This window comes from Vigna unguiculata, chromosome 7, assembly GCF_004118075.2.
Source record: "Vigna unguiculata cultivar IT97K-499-35 chromosome 7, ASM411807v1, whole genome shotgun sequence".
Lineage (NCBI taxonomy): Eukaryota > Viridiplantae > Streptophyta > Magnoliopsida > Fabales > Fabaceae > Vigna > Vigna unguiculata.
This window is the reverse complement of record NC_040285.1, coordinates 4,664,974-4,688,660: the sequence shown is the minus strand read 5'-3', so window position 1 is coordinate 4,688,660 and position 23,687 is coordinate 4,664,974. Positions and strand designations below refer to the sequence as shown.

The following is a 23,687-nucleotide window of genomic DNA, read 5'->3' as shown; positions in this document are numbered from 1 at the left end:
TCTCATCCCGTCTATTTTTTTAAAACTAACGATAAACACATTGGCAAACCAATGAAGGGACAGGGGAAGCGGTGACCCTCCCAAACTTTTTTTGAATTTTTTTTAAAGTTATATAAAAATTGTTTTATTTTTTATTTTTTTAATTATGTATAAAAAATTTAATTTTTTGGAATTTTTTAAATAATAAAAGTATATATTGAAAATTGATAAAAATTAAAATAGGTATCTTTTTATTTATTTTATAAAATATAACATTTAATGTTAATAAATAATAAAGCATAAAATTAAATTTAATAAAAAATAAACAAATTTATTAAGATATTTTTTTATTTTTTCTCTACTGTTTTTTTAGTTTCTCACATATTGTACTCACTTTAGACTTTTACTTGTTTTGTTTTCTTTTGATTATGAAGAAAAAAAAAAGAAACTTGAACACAAATTCATTATTTTGTGCTCTCATTTTTATATGCTTTATTCTATTAATGAAGAAAAAAGTAATTCTTTTTTTCTCAATTGATAGTGAAATATTAGTTTAATAATTAATATTATTTTTTATCTTACGAGCATTTGGTATATTCATTTTTATAAATATAGAAGAAAAAGCAATGTACTAAGTGTTTTTTAATAACTGGTTTTTAATTGTGACTTGATTATCATATATTTTTCTTTTATTAATTACATATCGCAATTTTTATTTAGATTATGATAAATTATCTTTTAGTATTTTTTTAAAACATAAGTATATTGATGAAGAAATAAAAGAATAAATTAATTATTTAAAAGTGATAAAATGGAAGCTACCGTGAGGAAGAAAATAGACAAAATCAATCTTTGACAAAAATAGGAAGTCAGTTACATCTACTTGATTGATTTTTTAATCCGTCTCGTGTTATTTTAACTCTGATTGTTTCTACAACTATATCAGAAAGATAATTTTCTACAGTGAAAATTATCAAAATAAGATTGCAAAATAAAAAAGAAGATGAATTTTTTTGCTGATGATATGATTATTTATATTAAAAACAAAATATAACTAAAAATTTTAGTATTGATTCAATTATTATTGAGTTCAATAATCTTACGGATCCATAATTAAATATATAAATTTTAAGTGTATTTTGGCACCCCATAAATATTAAGCAAGTTCTGCCACTGGATAAACAAAATTAAGGTCTTGTTGACTAGTACCTTAAGAGTACTAATTAAGGTAATTAATTTGCATTGAATTCTATAAAAAATATATAAATAAGTGAAATATTAAATTAAATTTAACTTAATCATCATTAATATAATTTTATTTTATTTAAAAGACAGAAATGTCCATAATTGTTATACATGTGTGTTTCATATTTTATTTAACATTCATCAATAAAAGTTAAAAAATAATTAAATAATAAAATAACTATGTTTTAATGTTATTAAAAATTAAATATAATTAAATATAAAGAAGTTTAATTAACGGTACAACCATAAAAAATAGTGTTAAATATCTATAAAATTTATAAAAAAGAAACAAAAATAAAATGTTTTAGTAGAGATCTTAAAAATTTCATAGTCATTCTTCTATATCAGTAAGTTATTGTCTAAAACTTTAAAAAAATATTTTTATCTTTTGTAAAATTTGTTATATACATTTATATTATCTTAATTAATGTATTTAAGTATTTCAACTTTCAATGTAAAAATGAAGGAACAATGCAAATTAATTATCCTTATGTCTTTTGGGCAAGGATTAACATTCTCCATAAAATTAAAATACATGATAGTAATAGATTCCATTACTTCTAGGGTTTTTAATTTTCTTACAAACAATAGAAGAGTTGTTAAATTGTTGGTTGCATAGGTCATGGTCTCGTAAATATGAGTCAAGTCACCAATTTAATAGAAACAATACATTGAACATATTCATTCTATAATCTTCACAATCGTAATCACATATGACGTATATATTTCTAATATTTCTTTTTTGCAAATTGGAAACAGGAATTCACACGCACACAGATACACATAACATTTAATGGCACGAACACACCAAAATCATCAACTTGAAATTTTAAATAATCTCTGTACTTGATAGCCACGATTACGAAGTAGCCTCGAAGGGTCATTTCTTGAAGCAAGGACCCACACAAACACAAAAACACAACACAAGTCAAGTTGACATTTGAAAATTCCTAAAACGACAATTAACATAAGACGTGACATTTCTTCTAACCTCAATTATTGTCATTGATACTAACAAAACGATGCTTCCTCTCACCATCTTCGAAACCAACCCACTTCTTCATTTTCTTCAATCTTTTCCTACCTTTTTCACATTTATAATCTCCTCACTCCCATTTTCCACTCACCCAATTCAAATTCTTCACCTTTCCAACTTCACAACACCAAAACTTTTCTCCCTTTTTCCCTCACTTCAACACACCATGCAAACCTTTGAACCCAACAATTTCACCTTTTTCATCCCAAATATCACTGATTACTCACTACCCCAAGATCTTCAATTTCAAGCTCACATGACCAACAACAACAACAACACACCAATGAACCAAGTCTCATCTTCCTCCAAGCCTCCAAGATCCTCAAATCTCAGCAACCGCAAACCCTCTTTGAAAAACATCACAATCCCTTCCATATCTTCAGGTCTTGTGATTCCGACAACATCATCAACAACATCAATTACAACCTTGTATAACAGCAACAGTCAAGTTTCTTGTTCTTTGGATGATGCCAACAATAGCAGAGAGGATGATAAGCACTATAGAGGGGTTAGGAGAAGGCCTTGGGGGAAGTTTGCTGCAGAAATTCGGGACCCCAATAGAAAGGGTTCAAGGGTGTGGCTTGGAACCTTTGACACAGCCATAGAAGCTGCTAAGGCTTATGACAAAGCTGCTTTCAAGATGAGAGGGAGCAAAGCCATATTGAACTTCCCTTTGGAGGTTGGAGAGTCTGAAGAATCGGTTTCAATTATGAAGGTTGGTGTGAAGAGAGAAAGAGAGGAAGAAAGTGAAGGGAACGAGGAAAGTAATAATAACAATAAGGTTGTGAAGAAAGAAGAGTGCTCTCCCAAAGGGGTGTGCCCTTTGACTCCATCATGTTGGAAAGGGTTTTGGGACACTGATGTTATGGGAACCATCTTTAGTGTGCCTCCTTTGTCGCCGTTATCTCCATTAATGGTTGTTTGAAGTTATTTTCAATCCATGAAAGAAGAAAGTGGTGTGAAGAGAGAGATGATGCTGGTGATTATTATCCTCTCTGATTTGGTTTGGTTAATTTGACTGAACCATCGATGAAGATGATTATGGGTTTGTTTAGTGTAAATATAGGATAGTAGTATATGAAGCAAGATTTCTTTGTTTGTTAAACAAAATTTCATGCTTATCTTCTTCCTTCCCTTTTCTGTGTTCTTTGGTCAGAGATTGTACTGCACTATAAGCAATATTGAAATTTGTTTATTCGTTTATTGAAAGTTGAAAATGGCTGGTGAAATTTTTTATTGGATTTGAATTCTTTGGTGGTGAATCTTGTCTTATCTGTCCTTTTTCAATAAAATTATTTGCTTATCTAAACAAAAAGTTAAGTTCAAGTTTGAAAAGCAGAAAAAACTGGGATTACGATACTTTAACAATAATTGTTGTTTAACAAAGTTCGAGAAAGCTTTTTCAAATGCTCTCCAAATATTTTTTTTTTAAATTATATCATATATTTCTTTCATCCATTAAAATGGTGTTACACATGAATATGTATATTGTAAAAAATTTGTCAAAAATATTTTATTAAAAAATAATTTTCCTATAAAAATTTGATATATAATTTAGACTTAACTCAATTCTATAAGATTAATTAGTAAAATGAGGTTTATATATTTATTTATATATTATAAATTTTTATTTTTAGTCGATTTAAAATCTTTAACAAACTTCTTAATATATATATTGAGTGTTAGACTAAATATTAATAGATAGTCTGATAATAACTTACTATTGAATGTATGATAGGTCCAACAAACAATAAATCTTACTAGAATAGACCTTAAACCTAATTTTACATCAAGTTAAAATGTGTACTTTAAACATAATTTAATTCTACAAAATCAATTTATAACGTGATATTTGCACTTGATTATATAATATAAACTTGTCTAATCGAGGATTCCAACAATAAATTTTTGGTTGAGAAAGGTTCGAGAAAAATATGCCAAAATTAGAGAAAATAAATTTGGTGAGTTGAATCCTCTATCCAAGTTTAGTCTATTTATTTATATTTAGAAAATTGTGTGTATTTTATTTTATTACTAAGAACAAATGAATATTATAGTAGTTGTAAATTAATTTGTTGTAGTAATTAACTAATTATTTATTGTTTATGGGTAGAAACAATTTGTTGTTGTAAGGAAGGAATGATAGCAATAGGGCTTTACGAGAAAACTTGAACCTTTCATTTATTCTCTTGAACCTCTTTACCTATCCCTCGCCGGTTCTTGTTTGTCATCTTTATTGGCTAACTAAGAGACTAGTCCTCTTCGTGGCTTGAAAAGTCAGTAGGTGGGGTAAACATTATCAAGTGAAAAAAAAGAAAAAAAAGTGCTTGCTTAATCAACAAAGTAAATAGGAGAACTTTAGTCCAGGTGATGGTACAACACTCCATATATCTATCCCATTTTAAATAGGGCTTCTTGCCCTTGCCTTAGGAACGAGGAAGAAAGAAATGAAGCAAGTCATATTATGTTTTAGTTCCAAAAGAAAGTCTGCCAGCGGACTAACCAATGCTCAAGTAAAGAAGGACTTAATTTCTCTATAAAACTTAAGAAGGTATCTAAGAACCCTTTTCTTTTTCAGAGTCTCATCCATGAGCGGTGGATAGGAGAGGTCTTTCTATCTACGACTCATTCTTGGTCTCGAAAACAATTCTTTGACTTGGTTCACTCCGTTGTAGACTCTATCGATCTTGGAATGGGTAGACGTACAAGCATCGGTCTGTATTCGTGTGGCTCTGTGAGCGAGAACTTCCGAAATGCAAGGCATATATAGCTTTCACTCAACTATGTGATACTAGTTGGTATCAACACAGAAAGGCTATAGCAAAAACTCTTATTTATCATCAACATGATAGGACTTTACAAAGAATGTACTAATGTATCTTCTTTGTGAACTCCCTTTCTTCTAAAGACCTAACAGAGTTCATAGTTTGTCTAATTTGTTTTGGTGTGATTGACGAGAAATTTAAAGAGGTCTAAAACAAACTTGAGAATACGACATTTTTTTATAATTTTATTTAAAATTTATTTTCAAACTTCTTGAGAATAAAACAATTAGTACTAAACAAAATACTATTTTTCTTGGAGGCCTAAAACAAAGAATTTACCTAATTAAACCTTAAGCCAGCTCTAATAAAAAGTAGTTATGATTTGGAATAAATTTCAACTAAGAGAATGTACTGATATAAAAGGACTTACACTTGAGGAAAAAAAATAGTTGTAAAACTAAGTGTGAAAATAAACTTCACATTAAATAAAAATGAAAAAAAGATAAACATAATAAAAAAAATTTACCCTAAATTTATGACCTAAATATTTAAAGTTAGACATTATTTCAATTTTAAGTAGTTTTCATTATTATTAAATCTTTCTAATATTATTTTGTTTAAAAGATCCATCATTATTCACCTTTTTTTTTCATTATTATTTTGTTTAAAAGATCCATCATTATTCACCTTTTTTTTTTCATTCGATGGGAAAGATTTGTACATAAAGTTTGCTGACCTTGATATTTAATACCCAAAATTACGAGTCCTATTATATATGTGTTGCAGTTTCTAATCTAATATGTCTAATAATTCTGTGACGATGTTGTTCAATATTTTAGTTCTATTCATTTTTTTTTAAAATATCACTGAATAACAAGATTAATGTTTGTTTTTAGTTTATATTTTTTGTATTTAAGAATTATGTATATCTTGAGAAAATATTGATTATAAATTTTTTTATAGTATTTTATAATAATATATATAATTTTTTTTATAATAACACAAATTTTGTTAATTGATTATATACTGAATTTGGAAACTTATAATTTTTTAATATTTTTTTAATTATGTAAATTATTTATTTCATTATTAATCATTTTTTATATTCAATTTACATTAGTTTTCATTAAAATTGAACTGAGAGTATTTTAATAATTCTCTATATTATCTAAAAATCACATCGATTAAACCTATTTCAAATTATCATTCATTTTCATTCTTTCTAATATCTTTTTGGAAGATGATATTTTAACTTATTTTCTTTGACCCACTTTTAATCCATTGTTTCAATTACCATTAGATCATCTTTTTTAGTGATGTGATATGATAATTTAATGGTGATTGAAGTGGTGGGTTAAAAGTGAGTAAAAAAAAATGGGTTAAAGTATCATTATCGTATCTTTTTGCCAATCCAATTATGTCTTTTGTTTTCTTTAGTCCAATCCAAATGATAAAGTGATCCGGCGTACAAACCTGCTATAATTTAATAGGTTGGATCGGTTTTCTTATATATAAAAGAACGAGCTATATAGATTTTTTTTTTCTTGGATAAAAATTATAATGAAAAATAATTTAACAAATTAACTTTTCATATTTTGTTATTTTAATTTTAAATCATTAACAACTATAAATTAAATTTTATCTATTAATTATAATAAAATTATTTCCGATGTAAAGGTAATAGTTGTTTTAACTTATCACATTAAAGACATTAACTAATTGGTTAAATACACATACATTAAGATACACATGCACGATATATTAAAATAAAAATTATCATATCCATATTTTTAACTTAAATATGATAGATCAATCAAATTGATACATTTTATCAATTCTTTTTGTTATATATTGTTCAATTTTATTTTATTTTTTATTTTCCTTGGTGTATAACTTAGATTTACATTTAGATTCCTAATATATTTTTCCTTTATTTATAGTATAATTAACTTCTTATTGATATATTTCTTTTAAGCGGAAGCATCTCAAACCACAAACCGTCTATGACAAGTATTATCATAATAGGACACACTTAAAGCAATTAGTTTATTGGTCTTCTTTATATGACGTTAAACTTTCTCATTTTTATTTAATGTAAAACTTAAACTCACATTTAGATTATCAACAATCTTTCGTTCAAGTGTGAATCCCTTCACATTAGTGCATCTTCTTGAGCTAACAACCCTTACTTGTACAACCGTTCATTATAATAGAACACACTTTGTTGAAGTGCACTGAAGAAGACTTTACATAAGGGACAATATTGTACTCGTATAAGTCGATCACCGAAACAAATCTTCAACTATATTATTATTGATGGAGGATTTACCGAGAAGATTTAACAACACTAATAAGACATGAATTCAACTCACATAAGAAATTGACATAACTTCTAACTCAGAGCCCTAAGACAATATAGTTATGGGTTTTCTTTACTATATGGTGCTCAACTTTTACAATTCTACTCATGTAAGACTTATACTCACTCTTGAATACTCAAGAATGTTGATATTAAATTTGTTTAAAAATTAAACATATTATAGACATTAATTGGCGTCGTATGTTGGAATGAAAACTCTCCTAGCCCTTGACTAGAGCTTTGTTTTGGTACATCTAATAGTCTCACATGACTTAGGAGTTGAGGCCAAGGGCAGTACACATTCCTTCTTCAACTCCAGGCTTAAAAGCGGATAATACCTCAGATGTGATGGTTGACTTTAACAATGTCACTCGACAGACTTGAGATCAGAATAGTTGTGTTATTTGTGGGAACGAAAACTCCCATATGCCTCTATTGGGGACTTGTTTCGGTACACCCAATAGTCCCACATAGCTTAGGAGTCGAGATCAATATTAGTTCAAATACACTTTCTTCCTTCAACCATTTAAGTGTTTTTTAGTGACACTTCAAAAAATAATGATTAATTATTTTTTGTCTCTAAAATTAGTTGCTATTTAAAAATATTCTTGTAGTGAAACAAAACCGTGAAGAGATTTTAGTATTTAAAGCAAACAATATCTCATACGGGTTATTAACTCTAGCAACGAACTTGTGATCAAAACAAGTAAAATATTCTTTAAAACAAGCATACACGTGTGTTCAAAATGAAGGATAATGATATTTTTTTAATAAAATTTACACTTTTATTTGAGAAAGTTTACTTTTGATCTATCTTACGAAAATAATTTTATCCAAAACTTGGTTAAAATCTTTTTTAATAAGTAGATTTGTTCCTTCGTTGTTTATATACTATAATTTTGTTAAATTAATGTGTGACGTATTTTATTTTACAAATTTTTTACTTAAAATCGTCTTAAGATAATTTATGTATGAAGTTAAAATTTCATACAGATCAAAAATAAAGTAAATTAATAATATAAATAAATAAAATCTCACTTTATACATATCAATTTATAAAATTGAATTGATTAGAGTTTAGTATATAAAAAAAATTATCTCCACAAAATTTATTATTCATTGAATATACGGTATCATTTACAATTTTACCAATATTTCTTAGGGGTGATCATGGATTGGATCCATTTTGGATCCAAATAATTGGATTAGATTTTCGATTCAAATCCATTTTTTCAAAAAAAATAGATCGGAGTTTTTAAAAATCTAGATCCAAATATTTAGATCAAGTTTAAATCCAAATCTAAATATTTGGATCAAGTTCAAAATCCAAAATCCATTTTTCATAAAATAAATTCAAATTAAATTATTTAAAACTTGTGTCCATAGGGTTGACACCATAAAATTTGACAGATTTTTTGTCGGGGCGAACGAGGCCAAATTTCAGCATAGGATGAACTTGGATGACTTTCGAACGAATTTCGGTCGGAGACGACGTGACCAAATTTGGGCCAAGGTCGACTTGACAAAATTTCAGTCGATATCGACTTGACTGGATTCGACTGAATTTCGGCCAGAGCCGATTTTGCCTAATACGACCAAATTTTGGCCAGAGCCGACTTGGCCAAATATGGCCACATTTAGGCCAGGGCCTGATCAGTCAAATTTCGGTCAGAGTTGACTCCACTAAATTCGTCGATTGAGACCGACTTGACTGAACATGGCCAATTTTCGATCACAGTCGACTAAGTTGAATATAGTCAAATTTCGTTCGGAACTTACTTGACCGAATACGACTAAATTTGGGCTAGTGCCGACTCGACCAAATTTTGGTCATGATCAACTCGACTGAATTTGGCCAAATTTAGGTTAGGACTGACTCGCCTAAACATGACCAAATTTTGGTCGCGATCGACTCTGCTTAATACGACCAAATTTAGGCAAGGACCAACTCAGTCAAATTTTGGTTGAGGCCAACACGACCGAATTTTGACCGGAGCCGACTCAACTGAATTCGGCCGAATTTCGGTCCTAGCCAACTCAGTTGAATACGCCCAAATTTCGATCGTGACCGAGACTCATTTGAATACGGCCAAATTTCATCCTAGGTCATCTTAGCTGAATACGACCAAATTTGGGCCAGAGCCGACTCGTCCAAATCTCAATCGGGGCCAACTTGATTGAATTCGTCAGAATTTTGATTGGAGCCAACTAGGCTAAATATAGCCAAATTTTGGTCGCGGTTGTCTCGGTTGAATACGGTCAAATTTTGTCTAGGTCGACTCAACCCAATGTAGTCAAATTTGGGTCGGGGTAAACTCAACCGAATACTTCCAAATATTTTCCAGAACTAGCTGGGTCAAATTTCGATCGGGACCGACTTGACAGAATTTGGCATAATTCAACCAAATTTTGTATAAGGTCACGCCAACTCAATCAAATACGACTAAATTTGGACTAGTCCGTCTCAACCTTTAACCTAACCTAACAAAAAATATAAACTGAAAATTTGGATTGGATATTTTGGATTATCCATTTTGAAAATATATATTTAGAGTATGGATATACAATCCATAAAATATATAAAATGTAGATCAAATTGATATCCAAATCCAATAAAATGGATTAGATTTTTAATAAAATGAATATTAAATGGATTGGATCATAGCAAAAATGGATTGGATCATGAAAATTAGATTTTTTGCTCATCCTTAGTTTAACTTTTTAGATCATCCTCTGTTTCCTTTCGCTCATTTAAGAGTTCAATAAATATAAATTATTGTTGTTATCCTCAGAATTTTTATTTTTATGTCTTAAATAAAAGTTAATTATTACTTTTGTCCTCATATTTTTATTCTTTCAATTTTATATGTATTTAATGTCTTTTCATTAATACATTTTTTTACAAGAGTATAATTTAAATTTGTTAGTACAAATTTATGGATACATTAACAATTCTTTTTTTAAACTTCTAAAATTTTCAATTAAATTGTAAGATTTAAAGTTTATGAATATAAATTTCAAGGTTTAATGTTTATGGTCGTATCACGTATCACGTCTCACGTCTCTCACGTCCCACGTCCCACGTCTCATGTCCTACGTCTAACGTCTCCCATCTCACGTCTCACGTCTCTCGTCCCACGTCTCATGTCTCACGTCCCACGTCCAATGTCTCACGTCGCACGAACTACGTCCCACATCCCACGTGTCACGTCTCACATCTCTCGTCTTTCGTCTCACGTGGCACGTCCCACGTTTCAGGTCTCACGTCTCACATCTCACGTCTCACGTCCCACGTCCCACGTTCCACGTCCCACGTCCCATGTCTCACGTCCCACGTCCCACGTCTCACGTCCCACGTCCCACGTTTCACGTCTCACGTCTCACGTTCCACGCCCCACATCCCACGCCCCACGTCTTACTTCTCATGTCTCACGTCGCACGTCCCATGTCTCACGTCCAATGTTCCTCGTCTCACGTTTCACGTCTTACGTCTCATGTCCCACGTTGCCTCACGTCACACGTCCCACGTCTCATGTGCCACGTTTCTCATGTTTCTCATGTCTCTCACGTCTCACGTCTCACGTTCCACGTCTCAGGTTCCACGTCCCCCATTCCGCTCCCACGTTCCACGTCTCATGTCTTCCACGTCTCACATCTAATATTTCACGTCCCATGTCCCATGAACCACGTCCCACGTCCCACATTCCACGTCTCGCGTCTCATGTGGCACGTCCCATGTTACAGATCTCACGTCTCACGTCCCACGTGTCACGTGTCACGTCTCACATTTCCCGTCTCACGTTCCACGTCCCACGTCTCACGTCCCACGTCTCACGTCTCACGTCTCATGTCTCACTTTTCACGTCTCTCATGTCACGTCTCTTGTCTCACGTCGCACGTCCCACGTCTCACATCCCACGTCTCACGTCCCATGTCCCATGTCTCACGTCTTACGTCTCACGTCGTCTTACGTCTCACGTCCCACGTCATCTCACGTCTCATGTCCCACGTCGTCTTACGTCCCACCTCCCACGTCCTACGTCTCATATTTCTCGTCTCACGTCTCAAGTCTCACGTCGCATGTTCCACGGCCCACGTATCAAGTCTCACGTCGCACATCGCACGTCCCCCATCCCACGTCTCACCTTCCACGTCTCACGTAGCACGTTTCACGTCTCACGTCGCACATATCACATTATTGCACTAAAATACTTGATTCTTTCATAAAATAATGGTGCTTTGGTTTACTGGTTGCAGTATTGCCAATGTTCTTCTTTGCTTTTTATCCTTCTTCAGATAATAGCTTCTTATTGATCGAAAGAAGGAAGAGAAAGAACATTATTTTACCGGAAATAGGAAAGCTAACCTTATGCAACAACAGTAATTTGAAGTTTTTGTATATGTCTGCTATCATTACATGGATGATTTTAGAAAAGTGTTTAGATTTTGGCAGACAATATATTTTTTTTATTGGTTTTCTGTTCTGACATTCAATATGCGAAGAGATGTGTCACAAAATTCTAATCAAAGGTGGGTAAAAAATCCATTTTTTATAATCCAATCTATTTTTTCTATGATCTAATCCATTTAATATCTATTTTATTAAAAATTTAATCCATTTAAAATCCATTTTATTGGAAATGGATATTAATCTGATATATATTTTATATATTTTATGAATTGGATATCTATTTTCTAAATCTAGATTTTCAAAATGGATAATCCAAAATATCCAATCCAAAATTTCAGTTTATATTTTTGGTTAGGTTAGACTAAAAGTTGAAACCGACTAGTCCAAATTTAGTCGTATTTGATTGAGTTGGCGTGACCCTATACAAAATTTGGCAGAATTTTGTCAAATCGGTCTCGATCGAAATTTGGCCCAGCTGATCCTGGACAAATTTTGGAAGTATTCGGTTGAGTTCACCCCGACCCAAATTTGACTGCATTGGCTTGAGTCGACCTAGACAAAATTTGACCGTATTCGGCCGAGACAACCGCGACCAAAATTTGGCTGTATTCAATCAAGTTGGTCCCGATTGAGATTTGGTCGAGTCGGCCCTGACCTAAATTTGGTCGTAATTGGCGTAGACGGCCTAGGGTGAATTTGGCCGTATTCAAATGAGTCGGTCACGATCGAAATTTGGCCGTATTTAACTAAGTTGGCCACGACCGAAATTCGGCCAAATTCAATTGAGTCGGCTCCAGTTAAAATTCGATCGTGTTGGCCTCGACCAAAATTTGACTGAGTTGGTACTGGCCTGAATTTGTTCGTATTCGACAGAGTCGATCGTGACTGAACTTTGGTTATATTTAGGTGAGTCGGTCCTAACCTAAATTTGGCCAAATTCAGTCGAGTTGGTCATGACCAAAATTTGGTCGAGTCGGCACTAGCTCAAATTTAGCCGTATTCGGTCAAGTAAGTCCCGAACGAAATTTGACTATATTCAACTTAGTTGGCTGATCAAAAATTGGCCATGTTCAGTCAAGTCGGTCCCGACCGACGAATTTAGTGGAGTCAACCCTGACCAAAATTTGACCGATCAGGCCTTAGCCCAAATGTGGCCATATTTGCCCAAGTCGGCTCTGGCCAAAATTTGGTCGTATTAGGCAAAATCGGCCTTGGCTGAAATTCAGTCGAATCCAGTCAAGTCGATCTCGACTAAAATTTTGTCGATTCGACCTTAGCCCAAATTTGGTCATGTCGTCCCCGACCGAAATTCGTTCGAAAGTCATCCAAGTTCATCCCTTGTTGAAATTTGGCCTAGTTGGCCTCGACAAAAAATCTGCCAAATTTTATGGTGTCAACTCTATCGAAAATCTAATCCACATCCATTTTGGATCCAAATAATGGATGTGGATCCAAATTTGTGTCCATAGGGCTGACACCAAAGAATTTGACAGATTTGGCCGAATACTTCCAAATTTTGTCTAGGACCAACTAGGTCAAATCTCGATCGAGACCGACTTGACAAAATTTGGCCTAATTCGGCCAAATTTTGTACAGGGTCACGCCAACTCAATCAAATACGATTAAATTTGGGCTAGTCCGTCTTAACCTTTAGCTTAACCTAGCAAAAAATATAAAGTGAAAATTTGGATTGAATATTTTGGATTATCCATTTTGAAAATCTAGATTTCGAGAATGGATATTTAATCCATAAAATATATAAAATGTAGATTAGATTGATATTCATATCCAATAAAATGGATTGAATTTTTAATAGAATGAATATTAAATAATTGGATCATAAAAAAATAGATTAGATCATAAAAATTGAATTTTTGTTCATCCTTAATATTTCTTGAGGACATGGAAATCATAAGTTTTACACTTCAAATTTGTAAATCCTTTTTAAAGAAATGTCATTTATTGAGCATCTTAACCTGTGTGAAAGAATTGTTTGTTGGTCTGTTCAACATTTGTCAAATCACGAATTGCAGAGGAAGACGGAAACCAACCAAACTAGGGTTTGTGTTTCTCTCACTTTCTCCCATTGCCTGTGTTTCGTTTTTCACATCATTTCAACATCTCTCTCATCTTCTCAAACAACCCACACACAATGAATGACTTCATTTCAATGTCTCTCTCACTTTATAATAACTCACTCAATCAACTTGTTTTATCTAAAAAAATTTATAAGATTACTCAGGTTTGCCAAATTCACTTCTAAAAGAAAAAAAAATGAATTTTAAATTATTTTTTCTAAGTTAATTTTCTGGAAGTCCTTTGGGACACTTTTTGCATAATATTTTCTTGAATGTTTCAATTCTTACGTGATTTTGAGACTTTGATATACTTCTTCCAACATGAATTTGACAATTCTCCTTCTCTACTTAACCAGGTTTGTTGCTGGCTTTTTTGTTGTTAAGTGCAACCTTTCCAAATCTCTACACTTGTTATATAATGTTCACAAGCATGACAAAAATATGTGGATGGTTCATGAAAAGTTGTGTGTTGGACATAGTTATAAAGGTATTAAAGCAATTCATTATACACAATTTTATGAACCAACTTAGGGTACAAGATGTATTGTTCATAACCAATTTTAGTGATAAAAAATTATTAGTCATTAAAATTTTAGTGACCAATTTAGAAACCAATTTATAAAATAAAAAATGATTGATTACTAAAATAGTTACTATTATGAATACAAAATTATAATTGGTCTCTAAATTAGTTTCTGAAATTTAGCTACCAAAGAAAATTGGTCACTACACATTAGCTACGAATGTTTTTGTTACTAAAAAAATTAGTTTTTAAATTAGTCTCTAATTAGTTGGTGACCATTTAGCGACTAATCATAATTTTTATTCATAATAGTGATTATTTTAGTAACATTTTTTTTAAATTAGTATCTAAATTAGTCACTATAGTGACTAACAACTTTTGGTTACTAAAATTGGTTATAAAAAATTTTATATTGTCTTGTCATAAACATTGACATATTTATCTAGACTTGTGGTATCGTCATACTTACTTATTGTAGGCTCTTCTAGACTTGTAAGAGGTGAGTTTTCATAATACCATCTACGAAAGGATATTTATTACAAATTCTCACATCTGTGTTTGACAAGTTCAAGTGAAGAAACTTAAGGTGAACTTGTGGATTGTTATCTTTTCTTGCTTTCATTGTAAATGGGCAAAGATTGATGGAAGGAACTCAATCATGTCATTACCATAGTTCTTTAGTAGTTTGGCTAGTACAATACATCTTGATTCTTCTTTAGTCACCTATAATGATTACAAATTCAAGTATTTTCTTAGGACTTGAATCTCTTTTAATCTTGCATTACTTCCAGCTTTGGAGCTTGTGAAAAGTAGAGAAAATGTAAGAAGAAAAAAGTCGAATTGTTTCTTAAAACTTGTTGGATACGTGTCACAAATATTGTCAGATAAAGAGTATTCATACTATAGTTTTATATGTTAAGCTTTAATTGATTTACTTGTTATATAGAAAGTTTTAGTTTTACTTGTTTAAAATGATTTTTGTATTAATGTTTATACAATGCCTCTACTTTTATGTTAGTATAAATGGAAATAACATTTAAAGCAAAAGAGATGAACAAAAGAGAGAGAGTATTACAATCTTCCAAACCAAAGTAGAATAACTTTGCATTTTCTCATTTTGTTATATCAAATTTATCTTAAAACATTCAATTCCAACTCTAATATTTCAACACAATGAATACACTTTACACTTTAACTAGAAAATCCAAAATCAAAGCAAATCATTTTATGAATTTTTCAACTTCTACATGTTATAATATTCTTAAAAGCACAAAATAGAACTACTCAAAACTTGTATTTAGTGAAGTACTAATGGTACAGAAAAGGTTTATCCCAATCTCCATCGTCCAATCAACTTTGTAATGAATCAGTCACATAATTCATTAAATTTAAACCTATATCCTATCTAAATTCAACTAGAAATAAATTAAAATTATCAACTCCTTTAAATTGATTAATGTGTTCAAGGAGTGTCTCAAAAAACTTGAAGTTAAGAAAAATCCTAATTTGCTTTCATACGAGGCTTGATTCACAAACCAAACATATTAACTTAGCCTAAGAGAGACTTATCTATTTAACTCTCACTTTATAGACAATAACACAATTCTTTACTTCAAATCAAAACTAAACAATAAAACTTGAGATATAAAAAAAGAGAAAAATGTACTCTAATTGAAACTATGTTCTATTATCATCTTATCATTGTCTCCATGTCACTCTATAATAAAAAAAATGAGAATTACGTCTATCAAATTAAAGAAAAAATATATAGGAAAAAATGATAAAATTTATAAAGAATAACTAAAATTATAATTTATATACTTAATTTTGACTCTACTTTCCTTTCTAAAGTATAATGACCCAAATTTCTTCTAATATACATTAATTAAGTACTCAATATTCATCTTACAGGTTAGACAACATAGATAATATTGTTTTCAAAATACATTCAAAATAAATTATACATACTTCAAAACATAAAATAGAAACTTAATACATTTTTTTATAAAGTTAAAGGGATTCTCTAAAATATTTATATACTAATCCTTCAGTCTCTTGTTCTAGCCCCGTACTAATATCACCATCATTGCGTAAGAAAAGAAATAAGAGACACACAATTGTAAGAGTAAGTTAATTTTACAAAAGAATAAATTCAATTAGAAAGAGATCATATCTTATCACAAAAATTGTCCAACTAAAACTTTGAAATAGTATAAAATTTGTAAAAACAAGGGTAAGTTAATGCATTTAAAAATGATGAGAAATAATATTAGAAATTATAACCATGAAAATAAATATGGAGAAAATCAAAGTATAATTGAGAGGAAAAAATAAGCTCTTAGATTATCTTGTCTCATTTCTCCATATATCACCTGTCATGGTGTTCCAACACTCAGGACCACTGTCCCCAACCAAGTCATGATAGGATTAACATGCTAGCTCCTTAAGTATAATCCTCTTTAATATCATGTCGTCTTCCATGTGATGTGAAGCTTTCTTTGACTCACACCACCTAAGGGGCGGAACAACTTAATGACAGAGGGGAGCCATGGCTCCCCCAACCAATTTTATTTTATTTTATTTTTTATATTTAAAAAATAATATTTATAAATTATTACTTTATTTATATTTTTTTATTTTATTTTATTTTATTTTTTATATATTTAAAAAAATATATTTATATATTACTACTTTATTTATATATTATTACTTTATTTATATATTATTACTTTATTTATATTAATTTAGTTTGAAAAATCTTTTTTAAAATTTAAAAATCACATTTTATTTCTCTATTATAATTTCTTATACTTTTTTATTTGGTTTCTCTCTTCCGTGCCTTCATCTCTTTCTCTCGTTTTATTTTCATCTCAATTTTCACCATCAATTCCTTGTTATTTTCAAAATCAAATTGCACTACAGCAAGATTGAAGAGTTAAGGAACATTTTGGATCGAACAATTTCTTCTTTTGAGTAAGTTCATCTTTTCCTTTTTTTTAAGCAATATATTTCCCTCTTGTATGTGACTTTTCTACGCTCTAGACATATCTCTATCTGTTAGAGATCATAAAATCACGCTTTAATTGTTGATCAAGCTCTTCTTTGTATAGATAGAGCTATTTTAGGCTTTGAAGTTGTGTAAGGGAAAAACAAGATTAGGAATTTACTTTAAGGTAAAGGAAGCTAATCATTTAGAAGTTATTAGTTTTCTTAAAATATTAAGGAAGGCGTGTGATGAAGATGAAAAAAATGCATCTACGTCATCTAAATTTGAGAAACTTCATGAGAATCCAAATATTGAAGAAAACGAAAAACAATTCTCTAATGTTTCTAAAGTTATATATAATGAATTTAAAAATACTTTAGAACATGATCCGGGGAAGTGTCTTCAAATTTGGCAATACCCACCAAATCAAATTGACGAGGTACGAAGGACTTATCTAAAATGGGATTCATATCAAATGCATCTGACTAAAGATAACTTTTGTTTTTTTTATATATATTATTGTTGATGATAAACTTTATGTTTCTCTTTCATATATATTATTGTTATATTGTTTGGATTCTATTGTCATGAATGCTTATTTTGAATAAAAAAATGATGTAAAGAAATTAATTTTTTTTAATTAAAAGAAATTATTATTTTTTAATTAAAAATAATAATTTATATATAACAAATATAATTTGGCTCCCCTAAAATTTTTGATCAAGTTCCGCCACTGACCACCTATATATCTAACTCTATGTGAATGAGATACTAGTTGAGTCAAAATAGTTTCACTCCTCAAAGTATCTTTCAATGCACTTGGACTCAACCTAAGTTAATATTTCTGTTTGGAAATACTAATTTGACTAACACATACTAAACTTTATATATACACATACACTGACAAACATAAATTCGTACAATCATAATTATCTTAAGTAGCATAAAAGAAAACTATTTAACAACACTATAAGTCACTTCTAATTCACACTTTAGAACAATCATATAGGCATACCACGAATCTCATAATGCAAACATCATGCCATATTCAATACCACATTATTGTAATACAAACATCTAATAAAAAATATTCAGTTTTTGCAACAATAATACAAATTCACAAGTTTTTAATCTCTTTAAAAGTGTTCAATTACTTTAGGCTTTTAAGAAAAAATATTATACCATACAAAAAACATCCAATCCTACAAATTCAAACAATATCTTTACCATGATAATATCAAAGTCACATCATTCCTCTTGTTGGACTTAGGTCGAATCGAAACAATTCCTTTCTCATGTTATAGGCTAACTCTTCCATATATATTTATGAAATTTCATACTAATACATTATCAACCACCCTTAACTATCAATTTTTCTTTTAAGCCAATCTCACCTCATTTTTTTTAAAATAAAAAAGTACCAACCACATAGCCTATCCAAAAAAGTAGTTTCTCATCACAGTTCCACAATTTCATAGTTCATATCAAATCACCCTTCTCGTAAAGATTGTTTCCAAATTTCAGCAAATATAAAGACAACATTCATACTACAAATTTTCAAATTCAACAAGACCTAAAATTTTTAATTAAATTACCTTTCCTTAATTAATAAAGTTTGTCTTGCCTTCCTTTCTTAATCGGTGTCACACACGAAAAATTATTCTATATACACAATTAAAGGCCCGATCAGCTATTAAAGCACAATTTTAGTATCTCCATTAGAGGAGATTTCAACAAATAGGAAGGAAAATCAAATGCAATGAAAGAAGAGTCGCATGGAGAGAAGGAGAAACATGTTACTTTATATTATTTTATAGCAAAATGACAAAAAACAAAATTACCTAAAAGGAAAGATGGATTGGAAGCTTTGATAGAATCGTGTACATCACAGTGTTAGTTTTTAAAAAGGATCGTGGATGTGTTGTGGGAAAGAAAAGGAAGATGATATTAAGGAAAATTAGAGTTTGAGATAAAAGGATTTATTTTTTTTTTAACGATGGATGTTCTTGTATAAAAAAACCATGTAAAATCAAATCTAATAGTATTTATATTGAATATGAATAAAAGAATTATATAAATATAGATTTTATAAAACTCTTTCAAATAACATAACTTATAAATCTTTTTATAAAGATGATGTAACATATTACATAAAATAAAAAATAAAATTTTATAACATGACTATTGGATATAGCCAAAACAACCTTATCAAACCAAAGTTTAACTAATATATAGCTTGTAGCTTGCCACTTGTATTACTTATCTTTGTTGCACATGGAAACCCTACAAATTGCAGAAGAAAATGGCGACAATTGTCATTTTGGAGGAAGATAGAGTTGCCACGTTAATGAGGGTGAAAGATAATGCAGCCAAATGCTTTCATGCTACCCACAATACAAAATTAAAGAAAGAAAGCAAGCTAGAAGATTATTCTCATCTTTTTTGGCAGATTCAACTCTTCAAGTCACTTTTAGAAGAAAGAAATGTAACACAGAGTGACATAAAAGCCTTTAATGCTTTAATTTGTCTTTTATATTTATAAATTTATATTTGATACTTTTTTACTTTTATTTTTTCTAATTTATATTAGTAATTATTGTTAGTTTAATATTGAAATAAAAAATATCAGTTGATATAGTTAAGACAATAAATAATATTTTAGATGAATATAATTATATTTTTAGACATATAATTTAATTAAGCAATATTTTTATTAATTAATATAAATAAAGTAAGTCTATCTATACTATTTTTTTCACTTGATAATATATTTTAATATATGATAAAAATATTTTTACTTAGATTTTTATTTTTATCGAAAGATCAATAAAATTTAATCAATTTAATGATTTTATTGTAGATTTTTTGTTTTCTGAAAACTTGAGGCAGTACTAAACTATTTTATTTAATGTCTTTTTCTGACAACTACTCCGACAAGATACAGAAATGGTAAAAGACACAATTTATGAACCCTGTTTTAATTTTTCTTTTCATTGAGCTTCATCTATCCACCTGAACTCCCTTATCTTCTTTTTTGTACACTACCTTATAGATAATTACATTTTTATTAGACCGTTAAAAGTAATATTATTTTTTATAAAAAAATTCCCTAATCATCAATTAAATTTATTTTTGTTGATTTATTAAGTAACTTGTGGAACACATTAATTTAAGTATTTTGTAGTTGCTTTATATACTACATATAGTTTTAGAAAATTTAAACACATCTAAAATATATTTAACATTATCCATTAGATTAATCAACATGTTGCAGGAACGAATGCTGGAGAATGAGTCCACAAATCGAAGGTGAACTGAAAAAAAAGTTTTGAAGTTTGGCTCAACAACAGAGACAGAAAAACAAGAAGAAAATGTGTCGGTTCATTTTGTTTCAGTGTATTCTGTAACAGAAACTGATTAACATTCTGGTCTTAAGCTCCTCAAAGTTAGTAAAACTTCCATAACATAGATTTTCACACAGACATTCGACATTAGCATTGCTTCTATGTACAGATTAAACAGGCAAAAAAGCAATCTTATTTTTCCAGAAAACAAACTAGCTAATGCTATGAACTGTTATGTTCTCAGTTTCTCATGATACACCATGATGAAGATGGACCTGTGGGAGCTCCAATTCAAGGGTGTCTCTTCTTCTTTTCCTGCCACAAGTGTTTGGTTTTGGATCAGACACTCCAGCCTCAAGAGGGAAGTTAAGAATCGCTTTGTGACCCCTCATCTTGAAAGCAGCAGAATCATAAGCCTTAGCAGCATCAATTTCAGTGTCGAAAGTTCCAAGCCAAACCCTTGTACCTTTCCTTGTAGGGTCACGGATTTCTGCAGCAAACTTACCCCAAGGTCTTCTCCTAACTCCCCTATAACGTTTTGCTTCATCATGTTCTACCTTCTTTGCTTTCTCTTCTGATTCTGATGATGACACCAATGGTTGAGGAGAATTGCATTTGTTTAAGGGGGGTGTTGATGTGGAGTTTATGATGGTTTTGTGATCGAGAAACTCCATGTCTGCAACCAAGTCATAGCCTTCAAGGAAAGTGAAGAAGGTGGTGTTGTCTGAGAAATCAAAATCAAAGTGTGGTGATGAAGGTGATGAAGGGGCTTCAAGCTTCACAGGGTTGAGGTTGGAGAAATTGGAGAAAAAGGAGGTTGAGATGTTTTCACCTAAGAGGTGTTGGCGTATGAGATCCAAGTTTGAAGTTTCTTCTGCTGTTGTCATCTTTAAGGAGTGGTGAAGAAAATATGTGTGAGGTGGATTAATGGATTGAAAGATGGTTAGAAGCTAAGGTAGATATTTATATTTGTTTTTCAAGGGAAAATAGGTCCCCCACGACACCAAAGTCTTTGTTCAAATAGTTGTTTTCAATTAACAGGTCATTTGATGATGTAAACACAATCCTCTGTTCTTTCTACCGTATGCTCTCTCCACTTGGAATTTCGGGAAACCTTCCAACTAAGATATTTCTCATAGAAATACTAGGAAGTTGGAAATTTTGAAACAACAAGAACAAGAATAAGAACATAAGAACAAGAGTACGTAGAAATTTAAGTGTGAGTCTAATCCTATATTGGTTAGAAATAAGAAAATAGAGCAATATATAAGGATAAAGATCTATAAATCCATTATTTGAAGGTTTTGAGTTAAGAATGATGTCAATTTCTTATATAGTTGGGTTTAAGTCTCATTAATATTGTATTTCTTCCGTGAAATCTCCTTCTTGTTCCTAACAAGTTCTATCGATCATAGAACTGATAGTTAAAACCGGTTCAAACGTATGGTCCTTGTATCAAAAGTTCTTTTAACAAGACTTTTCATATAATCATGTCCTCTCAAGAAGAATGACTGTACAGAAAAGGCATGCAAATTTCAGCACAACGTTCATGACTTAATGTTTGCATGCAAATTTTGTACCTTAAAATTTAAAACTACCATGATGTTTTAGTGAATTTGATCTTGTTAATTATTGTTAATGGTCCTTGGCATATCAGACAGAAAAGGGTCCTACATTCAGTTGTGAGACATATCAGAATTGATGGTTGGAGGAGAAAGGAGGCTGTCTTAGGTGTTTTTTTTTTTTGTGAGGTGTTTGTGGACACTGCATCTTCTTATCCAAACTGTGATGTCAGTGTTGGAGGTGTGCCCACAAAGAAAAACACAATCTTTAATTGCATTTCACCAAGTTGGTCCTTGGCATATTCTCATGTCCTCTGTTGTTCTTGCTGGGAAGCAATGGACATGGACATCAGGGACAACAAAATTATGCAACTTGTGCTACCATTTTCTGCAATATATAATTCTTGTTTACAGATATTTGTACATTTCTTTATTATTTGAAAAATTGATATAATTTAATTTTTTTTACTAAATCAGATATAATTTTAATTTTGATAAAAAATTATTTATCTGTTTCAAAAAATTTAACAAAAATAATCAAATTATATCGATTCTTAAAATCAGAGTTAAATTATATCAATTTTTATAAATTAAGACCAAAATAAGATTAAAAAACACTTAAAAACTAACTAAATTGATATTTTTAAATAAATAAAAAATCAAATGAATAATTAAAAAAAATTTAATATGAATTTTACTTTAGTGGGAAGTTTTGTCCATGTCTAGAACTCAAAAAGTTGGTTTTGGTTTTTGTCTACTCCCTATATCTGAATTGCAAGTTATAGAAAGTGGTTTTTAATAGTGTTGATTTGATGGGACCCTATTCCTCAACTTGCACCAAAACCATTGGCCATGAATTTTGATGCCATTAACCTTTCACATAAAATCAAATCACCCTCATTAATACGTAGCAACACTACTTGCCCAACTAGCTTACCAAATCCAACAACGATGAAAAAATAGGTGTTGAGAAATAACATTGTGTTCAGTCCAAAATTAAATTAAATTATTTCCTCTGATGGCTTTTAAATCTGAATGTTGAATTCATTATCTGGAAATAGAAATTTCTGAGATAATTTAAAACAACACTACATCTATTTCAGAATTTGATTTATTAAATTCATGTTATGAAAGGTCATTATTATACTACCAAATTCGTTTTTTGTGATTGGATGATAAAGATTAAAAAAACATCAATTTGTTCAACATTTTTGTACAAATATGATAATATTGTTGGATTATTATATATACAAAATATTCGCTTAAGTTCTCATTTTGATTATAGGAGTTTGATGCAGATTTTTTTGAGATGCGGACTTATGAAGTTTTATAAGTTATATTACCATATGAAATATTATGGATAATTTAATTACAATATTAAATATTATGAGTGTCGGAA

At 30.3% G+C, this 23,687-nt stretch overlaps 2 protein-coding genes across 2 annotated transcripts; one reads left to right on the top strand and one right to left on the bottom strand.

The window, feature by feature from the left end:
• The first annotated feature begins 2,244 nt into the window (after nt 1-2,244).
• Nucleotides 2,245-3,507, top strand: LOC114191855 (ethylene-responsive transcription factor ERF105). The gene has a single exon (XM_028081288.1). The coding sequence runs from the start codon at nt 2,247-2,249 to the stop codon at nt 3,183-3,185; it is 939 nt and encodes a 312-aa protein (XP_027937089.1). The 5' UTR covers nt 2,245-2,246; the 3' UTR covers nt 3,186-3,507.
• A 17,230-nt stretch (nt 3,508-20,737) lies between these two features.
• LOC114190250 (ethylene-responsive transcription factor ERF107-like) lies at nt 20,738-21,673 on the bottom strand. Its single transcript, XM_028079060.1, has one exon. The coding sequence runs from the start codon at nt 21,611-21,613 to the stop codon at nt 20,975-20,977; it is 639 nt and encodes a 212-aa protein (XP_027934861.1). The 5' UTR covers nt 21,614-21,673; the 3' UTR covers nt 20,738-20,974.
• Nucleotides 21,674-23,687: the final 2,014 nt, after the last annotated feature.

Bases quoted from the DNA above. Each gene is read 5' to 3' on its own strand.
- LOC114190250 (XM_028079060.1), bottom strand. From the start codon at position 21,613: ATGACAACAGCAGAAGAAACTTCAAACTTGGATCTCATACGCCAACAC.
- LOC114191855 (XM_028081288.1), top strand. From the start codon at position 2,247: ATGCTTCCTCTCACCATCTTCGAAACCAACCCACTTCTTCATTTTCTT.